The 13,879-nt window shown below is 44.3% G+C and overlaps 1 protein-coding gene across 1 annotated transcript; it reads right to left on the reverse strand.

Annotated features, from left to right (window-relative positions):
- Nucleotides 1–899: 899 nt before the first annotated feature.
- On the reverse strand, nucleotides 900–11,860 carry mfhas1 (multifunctional ROCO family signaling regulator 1). The gene is made up of 3 exons (XM_044012591.1): nucleotides 8,530–11,860; nucleotides 2,671–2,862; nucleotides 900–1,702 (listed from the first exon to the last, which is right to left on the reverse strand). The coding sequence occupies exons 1-2, from the start codon at nucleotides 11,480–11,482 to the stop codon at nucleotides 2,732–2,734; spliced, it is 3,084 nt and encodes a 1,027-aa protein (XP_043868526.1). The 5' UTR covers nucleotides 11,483–11,860; the 3' UTR covers nucleotides 900–1,702; nucleotides 2,671–2,731.
- Nucleotides 11,861–13,879: the final 2,019 nt, after the last annotated feature.

A 13,879-nucleotide genomic window follows, 5' to 3' on the forward strand; every position in this document is an offset into this window, starting at 1 on the left:
TGTGCCAATCTCAGCTACATCGCGCGATAGGCGGGGTACACCCTGGACAGTTCGCCAGTCCATCGCAGGGCCAATATATGTATTATATATTTATTTTTATTTATTCATAAAAATATATTTCTTTTCTGTCAATGTTCACTGTTTGAGCTCACAAAACATTTACATTACATCTCTTAATGTTTTCCTCTCATGTTTCTTTTCTTTCATTTCTATTATGACACACATAGAGTCTCTGCTCCTCGTGTGTTTATAAAAGTGTCCTCTTTTGAAAACTCCCCCCCTTATATTTCACCTTTTCTTCTACGTATTGCCATTTTATTTGTTTTTAATTTAAATGGTATTTCAGTAAATTGATGTAAAGAAAAAGGAGTAGATATCTCACCACTCAAAATGGAGCCCAAAGTGAATCTTACTTTGAAGGTACATGTTGAAAAGCTTGTAAAGACGTTCAAAATTAAGGATAAAACAGATATTTATGCACATTTTCTGAAAGCCTGCAGAGACAATGAAAACAGGTGAACTTTGAAATGAATTAAATTATATTAATCACACAAAAAAACATGATTGTGTTAACAAAGAATGTTAATGTAAATGTGACCAGTGTTTTGGGGACATATCAATTATAGCAATAATTGTTAAAAAGCACATTTTATCGTACATTTTGGTCAGAAATGTTTAGTGGAAATTCAAGATACCTCATAATATAATATGATTTTGAATCACAGTGGAGAGATGCAGGCTCCCCCTTGTGGCAACAAGTCATTTTGTCTATTTATGATCCCCCCATTCACAACTATCACAATCATGGAATTTCACCATTATTAATTTATTATCACAATACATGATAAAGTGACTTAAATAAAATATACATCAAATAAAAAACTCTCGCTGCAGACACATTAAAGCCAGCTGTTGTCGTTTATTTGTTTTATTTGGTATTTCCTGTTCAAAACCTGCTACACACTGTAAAAAAAGGGTTCTGTGTGCACAACATCACACACTGTAAATAATGCAGGACATAGAAAAATAAAGATATTATTTACATCGGGTTCAAAAGTGGAGGAGAAACAGATAGAAAAGAATCTCGTGCAGTCGGAGACCCAGATTATTACAGATTATGTCCCACTGAGCTCCAACATCCGTGGCATAAAAAAGGTCAAACAATAATCTGCAGCTCATCTGACCAGCAGGGGGAGACACTGTCACTGTCACTCCAGCAGAAGGTGAGTTGCACGTCATTTTAATGAGAGTTTCACTTTTCTACTTTCTCTGGTGATTGTTTGATAAATAATTCAGGCTAATTTAGTTTGATATCTTTAATAAAGTGAACTTTATGTTTTAAAATCTGATGAAGACACAGGTTAAGAAGAAGAAGAAGAAACACGTCTGCAGACTGTGAGCAGTGAAGCCTTCCAGACAATAATAAATAATTGATCAATAATCTGAGGACGAGTCAGTCCATGTCCATCGTGTGTCCATCATGTCTCTGCAGCAGGTTTCGTCTCCTCCTGGTTCTCTCGTTCATGAAACACACCGGGGAGTAAAAGTCGGTTTGAGTTTTGAGTCATGTGACGAAGACAAATTTGTGTCCTCGTCTTAAAAACACTGCAGGTCGTCCACACGCACATCTCCTGTCTTGCTGTCCTCAGTGTCAGTGTGTGTGTGTGTGTCAGTGTGTGTGTGGGCAGACATCACAAACAACCTGGAAGACAAGACCAAAACATCAGGTCACCAGAGTTAAATAAATGGAGTTACGTAACTCTCAAAGACCGGTGATGAGGTTAGTTTTATTGTAGTTGTATTTCTTTTAATCTTCTGTGTCTCATCTACTCTCTTTTTTCTCTCCTCTCCTCTGTCCCCTATTTTCCTTTCACCCCAACCGGTCTAGGCAGATACTGCACATCTTTGAGTTTGGATATTTCCTCTCTCCACTGTTGTCATTGTGTGACATCTAATCAGAACTCTCCAATCTTGTACAAAATAATACAAAGTTAAGAAATGAGACGAAAACTGCCTTGAGATGACAACATCACCCTGCTGATAATGTGGCCATTGTTAAAAAAATGCTCTTAACAATCTATATTTTCCATTTTAGTACTGTTAATAATTACTGTGCATCAATGAAAATTGTGAGAGTTACTGCGTCTTCTTTGAGCCGAACATAATGCTAATAGTTATTTTACGGGCATCTCCATTACAACAGCACCATTTTAGTTTTTAGTTTTCAAACCAAACATGTGTCAGTTGTTTGTCAATTCTAGAAACATGATCTCATTTCTTTTTTCAAAATAAAGGCTCTGATTGTTTTTTTTGTGTGAAAATAAGCAAATCATCAGACCCAGGCCAAAATATTGATGCTGTTGGTACACTTTTGGCCCACGGGCCGCCAGTTGCGGACCACTGTTCTACCTTTATTCATTTTGTACCTATAAGCTTTTAGGAAATGTGACTCTTTCCTATTTAGATCAAGCAGATACAGAGGAACTAGAAGATGAACTAATGTGACAAAAACATAACTGACATTACCATAAAATGTTACAAAAAATATTATTTCCAGTATTTTTAGGGGACGGGGCTTTGGCCAGACGGCTGATGGGAAAGAGGCTAAATATTCAACAGGTTCTAAAAAACCTGTTGAATCAAGCTGTCGTCGTTCATGTTGTTACTTACAGCTGACAGCGGTGGGGGTCGTGCAGGGGTCGGAGGTGGATGACGTGGAGGTGGGGCGGAGTCATTTAAGACAGGGGCTGACCACGGTGGGCGTCGGCGGGTAGACCAGAGCCACGTGGACGCGCTCCGAGCCGTTCTTAGGACAGACGATCTCAGTCAGGCCCTCAGGACGCGGCTGAGTCAGCAGCTCTCCTGCAACACAACAAGTCAGGCATTACAGTCACCTGTTAGATGCTGTGTCATCTATTAGGAAAGATGATGAGTCACCTGTTGGACACGAGTCACTTATTAAGATGTGATAAGGCTGATATATGCTGAGTCAGGCACAAGTTAAAGCAAGTGCGTCAGTTCTGGTCAGATTCATGATTCATCCACTAGATGGCAGCGTGTCCACACTGAGCGAGAGTGAGACTCACTTTACTGCAGTGCTGTTTGGACTGGTCTACTTCCGAGTCCAGACCCCCTCAGGCCTACTTTCTGTCCCCAGATTGTCCACTTCATAATCCCAGACTAACGGATTATATGGAGCATGGGAGTCTAATCCACATGAGAGGTTTATTAAATTTTAAAAACAAAATAATAAGAGTGAGGTTGATGGAGGGTCAGATAGTGTACGTGTTTACATTTGTAAGAAAAGTGAATGTAGCACCATATAAGGAGGCGACGGTGCTTTCACAGATGTAGGATTTCGGAGTGTTTCCAACCAACAGCTCCAAACATCCGCATGTGTGTCCTCAAGTAGGTCAATGCTAGCTCCTCCCTGTCCCGTCCCCACACCCCCCCATACCAACTGAGAGGGGTCACAGACTGACCCACATCCACCAGCACACACATACAAACACACACGCATCACTGATCAAACACCACCAGCAGGTACATTGACCATGTACATTCCTGCCCGCTGGTCTTTCTCCACCTCCTCCTCCTCTTCCTCACCCACTCGTGCGCAGCCTTAAAAGGAAGCAGCAGAACTTTCTGTTCTCCAGGAAACTCACTCCTCTAGTTTCTGGTGTGAACTCAAGGATTTTACAAGAGTCATCATTGTTGTTTGTTCTTTTACTTCAGTTTAGGTTTTCTCACGATAAAAGTCAAATCAACAATGTGTCAGGCAGATGGTTAGTACTAATGTCAGTCACAGGAAGCTTCATGTACAGGGCTGGCCCAAGCCTTTATGGGGCCCCAGGGTGTAGTGGTTAGCACTCCTGCCTTTGCAGCAAGAAGATCAAGGTTCCTGACCCGGTCAGAACAAGGGTCTTTCTGCATGAAGTTTGAATGTTCTCCCCGTGTGCTGTGTGGATTTTCTCCAGTTTCTCTCCGGGTTCTCCGGTTTCCTCCCACAGTCCAGAGACGTGTAGATTTGGGGATTAGGCAAATTTGACACTCTTAATTGACTGTGGAAGGTTGTTTGTTTCTATAGGTCTCCCTGTGATGGACAGGTGAACTGTCCAGGGTGTGAACCCGCTTGTCGCCCTATGCCAGCTGAGATTGGCACAGCTCCCCCCAGCAGAAGATGGATGGATGATTTTGCTCTGGCGATTTTCCATTACACAGTTCTAGCTCTCCTCGGCCTCGACTCTACACGGTTTGGTATGACGTTTTCCATTACTTCATAGTACCTCCTCAGCGTGGACAGGGGTCGTCATAGCACAGCTGCACGAAACTGCCGTAACATTGTTTTATACGCGACACAAACTAGTGACGTGTAAAGCAGTTGTTTTCTGTGTAAATGAATCATTAGAATCAGTTAATTAAAAAGATTAGCACAGACTCTGTGTGACACAGTTTCCTTGTGATTGGGCTCACGATCGGTGGCTTTCAGCAGTGCCGTCGCTAAATACACCACACTCCTATATAAAATTGAGATTTTAGACCTTTCCTTCGCTAAATGTTGGAGATTAATACAATTTTTCAGGATTCTTTAAGACTTTTTAACTGATCTACAGGTCAGCATTGTTCGCTTTGATTCCGGTGTCGGACATCGCGCTCATGACAGTGACGACACTCTCTGACCAATCAGTGGCTGACATTTTAGTATCGGCTCAGCTCGCTTGGAACCTTGCCAGAGCAGGTACTAAAAATAAAAAAGCACCAGGTAGAGTCTAGTCGTCATGCTAGAACTCTATAATGTTCATGTCTGTCATTAGACTGATGGTGGGTGAGTTTGCTTCTGTTCGTCAAAATACAAAAATACAGAACGCTGAGCCCAGCTGCTTCTTTAACTCCTGGGAGAACTTCTGTGTATCACAGTGATGGAACGGTAGGTTTGTGAAATGGAGCAGAATCAGATCAGACTCTGTTAGACTCACATACCATGACTGAAATAAGCCTAATCTTCTTAAATCAGTGACTGTACCAACAGGCAGTGAACTCACCACCACAGACCAAACATGAGTAGGTCTGAGATCAGAGTCTGAAGACTTCACCGTGAGCGATGATCTCAGACCTGATCTGTTTCCACCTGAGCTGCCACAGACACCCCGTCACGATGACAAGGCCTGGCAGGGAACCCAGGATGGCACACCCCTCTACTTCCTGTTTGTCAGGGACAAAGTGGGAGCACTTGTTTTGATGCAGTGGATCTCCCGGCTGTGATTAGAGCCGGTTAAATGTGCCGCGGCTTCAGTAACGAGTCTAATCCCACAAATTACACAAACACACACATACAAGAGTGGTCAGTCACATGTCTGAGATAATAACGCCGCAGGATTACTGCAGGGTGGTGATGTAACAGGACGCTCATCCTCTCCACTAGATTACTCAGCAGTACAAACACATTTGTTAAAAAGGCGCTAACAAGCGGCGAATAGGGCGTTGAGCGGCGGGGGCGAGGCAGACATGTTTGAACAGGACGCTGATCCATAATTCACCAAACCTCAGCTTCTCACTCCAGAGAAGCTGAAGAAGTATTAACTCTATTTCCAGAGCCCGAGGTTGACCTTTGATCTTTGGTGGAAAATGGTGGAATATGATTCCAGGCCACGTTTTGTGCATTAACAACGGTTTAATAAATGAGGCCCCTGCTGTTTCCCTGAGACTGTGTGATGCATTAAGGCTCTACTGGCAGAATCTGCCTGATGAATATCTGATGACTGTTATGCCTTTTAACTGCCGTCCACCCCGAGACCAATGCAAATCCATATTTTACTGCAAACCATCACTAAATAAATTTGGTTGACTACAAACGGGGGAAACTGGGCTCTGTTGTGTTTGGCAGCCGACGGGGGTCAAGTAATTTCCCAGCATTCAGCTGCTGCACAAAGCTCCTATGGGCAGAGGATGAACTGCTGGGCTCACTGGTATTTTCCTTTGGCTGCAATTCATGTCTTTCCACAGTTCAATACAACATCAGTGAGCCGCAGCACAAGTCTCACACACGTACGTGTGAAAATGTGGACAGGTTTGGATCCATTACATTGTCATTTATCATCACATGGTCAATATATTACGTAACACTTGATCTGTGGACACCTGAGGGACAAGTAGCTGGACAGACGTGGGTCGTGACAGTGAGTTAAGCGAGCGACTGTTTGGCTGCTGAATCTGTGACTGGCTTTAATCCAGTCTTATCCTATCACTGGATTAAGACGAGTCAGACTGAGCAGCTGATCCAGAGTGAAAGTGGAGCCTCACTGCAGCTGAGTGAGCAGCTACAGCTTCATGCATATTCCAATAAAACAGCAGCTAGAAGCAGTGAAGATGATGCTACATGTGCTAACAGTAGCTCTACATAAAAAATAATACAAATTATAATAATACAAAAAAACATAATGTTGTCTGAGCTAATTCTGCCCGTCTTTTCTCTAAGCTAACAGCTAACTTTTTGAATGTTATTTTTACAATTTGACACAGTTTTGGGATAAAAAAAAAAAAAGTTTTTACATGTGATAAGTTCTCTATCTCTGTGGGGACACGGTCTCAAGTTATTTTTATTGTGCTTGATTCGAAATGGACAGAAACACAAGCAAATCTTGCAGTAATGAATGTACGGACAAGAGGCTCGGTCCATCTCCGTCTTTTGTGCAGTATAACTGGGCCTTAAAGATCAAACATTTAACCAATAATTAAGCTCCATCTCAGCATGTTCTCCGTGGCAGATAAACTTCACTGACCCTGGATCAAGCAGAAAATATTTTTGTGGCGCACTAATTTTAGGGTAACCTGTCAAGCACTGTGAAGCTAGGAGTCATCCGCTCGTCAGTTAAACTTTAAACACAGAGGCTGAGGAGACTGTGACTTTCAAACAACATGGATGACGAGGATCACTTACACGTTATTCTAAAATGAGCGTCAGCGTTTGGTCTGCTCGAACTCTGTGGAGCCTGAACTCTGCAGCCAGAAATACCACAGCCAAAAAAAGGCTGCAGGAAATACTGCCGGAGTCTCTTTACAGATGTATGTGGACACACACCAAAGTCCATGGAGTTTGTTTTTAGCTCACAGGGACACACTGAAGCTGCTGGTTTACTGCTTCCTCATTTGGTAAGTTTGTGAAACTGAGGTAAATCAGAACAAAACACTCAAACTCTGATTCAGGAGAGTGAGAGGTTTGCAAAGTGACACAAACTTCAGTTTCCTGTTGGAAAAACATCCTCAAACTGAGCTGATGTACAATTTATAAGTTGAGCCTTTTGTCAAGAGGTTACAATCTGTTTTTCCCCACAGGCAGACATGTTCTTACTTAAATCCTCCGTATCTCAGGCTGTAAATAAAATGAATCATGACTTTGTTGAATCCCACCCCGACCTGTCCCCTTCATGTGTTTCCTGACGCCGTTTCCTCTTTTAAACCCATCACATGAGTCAGGGAGGAAATCCCTCCACGGTTATTTCCTAGTCAGATAAATGTTCGAGAAGAAAGAGTTCTCTCTTATCAGACTCACTTACAGACACACACACACACACACACAGGCTTTTGTATACGACTGTATGCCTGATCTAATGTCTGAACAATAAAAACCAGGTCACTCTCACTACCATGACAACCACCTCATCCATCACACACACACACACATTAATTTCATCTCAGCACAAAAGGGATGTTTATCTGTTACAACACATGACATCACTCCGCTTAATGTCTATTGATCAGTCATGTGACCAGATACCAAGAATACAACGCCCCACCACTTCCCACATTAAACGTACCATAAACATACTCATGATAATTTATGATTTTGTCAATGGATAATCTTTACAAGACAATGCCTGCAATGACTAACTGATTGTTTTTTATCAATTATTAAATTCTTTGTCATCTATTTTGACAATTGGACAATTGGTTTGAGTCTTCTTTAAATAAAAATAGAATTCTTTGTTACAGACAAAGACACTTGAAAATAATCAGGTGTTTATAATCACAATTTAGAATCTGAATTCAATTCAATAATAATTGAGAAATAAACCTGAAAATAAATGCAGTTTAGAAGCTGTTAAACTGCGATTATTTTCAGGTTTATTTCTCTGTAACAAAGACATTTGTCTGTTGGACTAAACAAGACATTTGAGGACATCATCATAATGAGTTTCAGGGAAGACTGGTGGACATTTCATGGAAAAAAAAACTCATCAATAAATCCAGAACATAATTGACGGATAAATCAATGATTGAAGAATTAAAGAGAGCACTCAGACCTCTGCTAAGGCCTCTCAATTTCCCACATCTCACAAGGTTAACATTGTTTTGGTATACTGAATGCTTATCTGGATCACTATCAAAATCTGATCATTTCTACCTTGGGCTATAGTCACTGACATTTTTGAGTTATGCTGCTCAAAGTAATCTAAAAATTATTTGTCGCAGCTTTGTGATCCTGGTAACCATGGTGGTATTTGGTCACATTCTGAGGATTAAAGGACATACCTGGAAAAGCATGTGGATTAGGAGACCCCCTTTTCAGGCACTTGGAGCAGAGGATGTGTACAGAGTACAGCAGGCCGGGCCACTCCTGCAGCAGTAAGTTCAGCTCCTCCACCAGCGGGGTGACGGCCTGCCATGCTGTCCAGATGTTGGGCAGCGAGGCGTGGCTGGTGATGGACAGAGTCTCCACCTGCTGCTGTCCTTTGGCAGAGTGGTGACTGATCACCACGGGAACTTTGCCTCGATAGGCGAGGATCTGGTTCCTGCCGTCCGACCTCTGGACCACATGGCTGTTGATCTGCACACTGAAGCGAGTGAACAGTCCAGGAGGAAACAGGAAGGGGAAACTGTACTGGATGTGCAACTGCTCCACAGAGAAGAAGTGACACTGAGGCTGAGATCCACCACCTGCTTCACTCTCCATCTCCGGCTCCTCTCTGCTGACATAACTGGGGAACTTGTACCACGCCGTAGCACCATTCAGAGGTTTGCTGCGGGGTTTGTTGACACAGTAGCAGATCCCCATTTTCTCCAGCAGCTCCATGATGAGGTGGAGGTCCTGCTGGGTCTGGATGAGTGGTCTTAGCAGCAGGCGGATGACATTTGAGGGGAGGAGGCCGTGTTGGAGGAAGCCCTCCACATGGTGCTGAAGGTGCGTCACCCTGAGGTCCTCTCCTTTCTCGTTCTCAATAACCAGACTCACCCTTCCCTTATCCCCCCTTTCCCCCTCAGATAAGAGCCGGTCCAACAGTGTGGACTCGTCCCTGTGGAAGAACACATTTAGAATTGCAATAAACTGTGGGAGGTTGTGAAACACATACTCCTTCAGAGTGACACTGTCCTCAAAGTACAGCAGCTTCCCGCTCTCGTGCAGGTAAGACAAAGCGCTCTGCAGCCGGTCCTCTGTGAGCCCAGCCTGTAGACCCAGACGGGCAGAGTCCCACCACGACAGCCATAAGTCTTTGGGTTTAAAGTGCAGCTCCTCCAGCATCTGCCAGGACTTTGGCAGCACGCGGTGGAGGTTAGGAAAGATCTCCCTTTGGTCTGCTACAGACATAAGCTTCTCCCGCAGTCTCTGAATATTTGTCTGCATCTCTGTGCAGCTCACCTTCAGAATGGGAGACAGTATCTGCAGTCGGTGGTTCAGCATGAATTGCAGCTGTGCTTTCCTTCGCCTCAAGTTCCTGTCCAAGACACCATAGAAGAGCACGTGTGGACTAGAAGTGCGGACGCCATAGCCCTGCTCCAGTGCCTGGTCCACCTCCAGAGACAGGTTCCTCAGGCTCTGGATATCACTCTTCTCCTGCAGGCCAATCTGTCTGTGGATGTCTAGACCTTTCAGCTCCAGCTCCGCCGCCCCACACTGGTCTGCGTGAGTGCCCACCAAGCACACAACAGCGTGGGGGACTTTGGCACCGAGGAGGTGGAGGAAATATCCAACGTGGGTGTAAAAGTTCTTGGGCAAATATGTTTTCAAATTGACTACTAGAATGTAGAGTGCGCCAGGGGAGAGAAAAAATGGTTTGACAAGGTCATAGTTCGACTTCCCTGACAGATCATACACCAGAAATGTGAGGCAGCGGTCAGCATCTGCCACCCAGTGTGTGACCTCAATCCCCTTGTTTCCCTGGATTCCTTTAACCTCATGTTGTCTGCCCACCACGCTCTGCCTCAGCCAGGACTTCCCAGCGTTTTTCATTCCAATCAGCACCAGTTTCAGTCGTGGCTTCATGGCAAGCTGGGAATGAGCGAGCTCCTTTTGATAGGCAGCGATGTATGGGATCCCTTTCATGCAGACTTCATACGGAGGTTGGATGAGAGGGTTGTCTTTCACCTTCCATATGTTCACTTTAGACAACTTTCCAAAGTCGTCTGGGAGTATGGCTATTTGGTTACCCTGTAACACCAGCTCCTCTAGGTTCTCTAGCTGCACAACCAAGTCCGGCAGGTATGTGATGTTGTTATTGTCCAGCCACAGGTTCACCAGTGTCACCAAATGACCAATCTCCTCAGGTACACAAGTCAGTTTGTTTCTGCTCAGATAGAGTTCCTCTAAGCATGTGATGCTTAAAATAACTTGTGGGAAGTCCTCAAACTCATTTGAGGACAGATTGAGCATCTTGAGTCTCTGCAGATTTCCAAAAGATGGTGGCAGTACTGTGAGGTTGTTCCCATCCAGCATAAGACTCTCCAGGTTGTTCAAGTGGCAGAAGGAGTCAGGTAAGGTAGATATATGGAGGCTACTGAGCCACAGGATTTTTATAGACCGCAGCTTCATGATGTCTGCTGGCAACACCTCAAACTTGTTTCCGGAGCAGTCGAGCTCCTCCAGCTCACAGAGGGCCAGGATCTCAACAGGGAACTGGTTGAGCTTGTTGTGATCTGCATCCAAAGTGCGCAACCTGGTGAGACCAGAGAAGGAGCTGGGGAGGTTGTGCAGGTCATTGAAGCTGATGTCAAGTTCTTCCAGACTCTGCAGTGCTCCAATCTGAGCTGGAAGACTCTGGATTTTGTTGTGACTGACGCAGAGCTTCTTCAGCCCCTTCAGCTGCCCGACACTGTCAGGCAGGGTCCTTAAGCAGTTGTGGCTCATGTCAAGCTCCACCAGCTGACCCAGCTCAAACACCACCCAGGGCACAGCGGTGAACTTGTTCCTGCGGAGGACGAGGATGCGCAGGTTGTTGAGGGTGGATCCCAGTCCGGCGGGCAGCTCCTGCAGGGAGTTGTTGCCCAGATTGAGCGCCTCTACCTCAGCAATGTCCTCTGGTAGAGTGATCTGATTGTTTTTGGAGCAGAGGGTGAGCTGGCGCAGGTTGCTCCGCAGCTTCCTGGAGCGGAGGGCGGCATCCCTCCACATCCTGGCCGTTCTCAGCTTGTTGTCCTCCATGGCGCAGCAGCCGGACCCCCCCTCCGCCTCCTCCTCCTCGTCCTCTTTGTTTTCATGGAGAGTTTTCATGGATCAGAGCAGCCATGGTGGCCTGGCTCCTGCAGGGTCAGACAGAGCGCATCACAGCGCAGTGTCGGGAAGTGATCGAGCTTTTCTGTGGAAGCAGGAGGAGCGTGTGTGGCCGCGCAGACATCCTCCTCACAATGAAAACAACCCCGTCGCGGCTTCAGCTCCAGGTTTCAGTCCAGATCGGGGTTCCGGTCCCGTGGGAGGGCTCTGCCCTGATGCTGCGTCCTCATCGTGGCCGGAGTCCGTCCTCTGGACCGACTTGTTCGCGTCAATCTGCGACTTTTTCTCACTCTCTCTCTGAGCTCCTCGAGCCGCGCTGGCTTCTTCCTGCAGGAGAGTGGAAGTGAAGGCTCACTGCGTCACACTCCTTCCCCGTCTGCTCCCCCTCCCTTCTGCTAGTGCTGAGAGTGTGTGTGGGAGAGAGGGGGGAGGAGGGAGGTGCATATGCATGCAGACATTTAGCTACAGGCCCGGTTATAGCATTTTTGGTGCTTTGGGTGAGATTACAAGTTGGTGCCCCAACCACACCCCGAAATTAAATCACCACAATGGTTTCAAAACAAATACTGACCACTTAATTAGGTACACCTGTTCATCTACAAGACATCAGCAACTCAGTGTAGTCAAGATGTTTAAACTGAGCGTCACAATTAAGGAGAACCTGGAGATCTACAGGGAAATTTGTGTTGACATCAAAACAGTGCATAAAAACATTAATACAACAATTTCAATTATTGTACATCTATTCAGCAAACCAAACATACTATATACTAATAAACTTAACAATTGTATTTAAGGCTTGTGTGAATTTTGAGTGCATCATCGTTCACTGCCTGCAGCTTCTCCAGTTTTACAGCTGCACCACTGGGAGGTGAACAGGGAAAATATGATTTTCTCGCTTGCTGAAAATGCAATAGCGAGTCCTGAATAGTGCATGAGAGCAGTCACCATTTATTTTCAACGGGAGAAATGGCTGAAAATTTTCTACATTTCTTTTTTCTTAAAGTATGAAACAGTTCAAAAGGCTGTGCACAAACACATGAGTGCCTTCTATAGCTAAATATGTAATACTAAGAAAGAAAGGAGAACAGTGTTGTTTATGCGGACTCATCATTGACATTGAACATGACCACAAGATAGTTTTAAAGACCCATGAACACAGCACCATCTACTGACCATGTGTGCTCATGACTGGGATCATGTGAACTTCACACTCATGTGAGCACACACTGACTGCATTGTGGAAAAATAATGCGCAAACAGCAGATTTTATGGATAGTTCCTTTATTATTGAAACTCAGAGAGTGGGAGTAAAACCCCACAGCAGCTGCTGAGTGGATGTCCAGGCCAGAGAACCTCACATCACCCACTCATCTCTGATCACGTTCCATTATTACCTGAGAATCTTGGTAGGGACAAATACTCACCTGTGTGAAGAAAGAAAACTGACAAACATGAAAAATAATGAGAGTGAATGATACTATGTTCCTTAACTGGTCCAAAAGAGAAAATAGAATACTTTTAAATAAATATAAGACAGATCTATAGCAATATAGTACTTTAAAAAAGGGGTGTGGCACATAAAATATTATACAGAAATCCAAACTGGATTTAACAACAGATTTGGATCAATAGTTACATTTGCAAATTCTGTTTAATTCTACTGTTTCTTAGTTTAAATGACTATAATGAATATAATAATCATAGAATATAGTGAAATTTCAACAATTATGAGGTAAAACAGCCCAAAACTGTGGGAGAAGTACGTGATTGTAAGAGTTGCATAGTAAATATCAAGAGCGGGAAACTATGCTAAGTCAGTGTTCACACTAACGATGTGGCTTATGTGAATGGGTAAAAACAAAGCTCTCTGATAAAGGGGGCCTTGTTTATCTCTGTTCATAATCTCTTATCAGTAGCAGGATTCCTAAAGGAAGAAAAAACATTTGGATGAATCTGTACAAGTAGAGGAACAGTGGGAAGAGGTAGAAGATCACAATGACTGTCGCTGCACCCTGTAACACTCTGTCCAGTGATTGTTGTAAAATCACGTCGAACACCAGTCTTTGGACTTCATTAATAAGACTATTGACTGGTCTTAAGATTACTGGTCTTAAGATTGCACAATAAAGAGTAGACGCTGATGTTTCGACAACATTGCAGAGAGCAGAGGCTGATTTTTGGACTATACCACTGAGAGCAGAGGCCGATCTTTGGACTATACCACAGAGACCTTCTATCATGGAGGCGACTCTGACTGCCTGCACAGACCATGAGGTCCTGTTTTGGAGGATACCTCTGACATAGCTATTCAACGTATTTTCAGAGACACAGTCCAGGCCTCGTCTGGGACGACGGCGTAGTAAAATTGATGAGCTCTGCTCAGGACGTCGGCTT

This window comes from Solea senegalensis, linkage group LG21 (assembly GCF_019176455.1).
Source record: "Solea senegalensis isolate Sse05_10M linkage group LG21, IFAPA_SoseM_1, whole genome shotgun sequence".
NCBI lineage: Eukaryota > Metazoa > Chordata > Actinopteri > Pleuronectiformes > Soleidae > Solea > Solea senegalensis.

Bases quoted from the DNA above. Each gene is read 5' to 3' on its own strand.
- mfhas1 (XM_044012591.1), bottom strand. From the start codon at position 11,482: ATGAAAACTCTCCATGAAAACAAAGAGGACGAGGAGGAGGAGGCGGAG. The intron at 2,863-8,529 runs GTATGTCCTTTA...GTTGTGTTGCAG, and splicing joins TAATCCACATGCTTTTCCAG to GAGAGCTGCTGACTCAGCCG.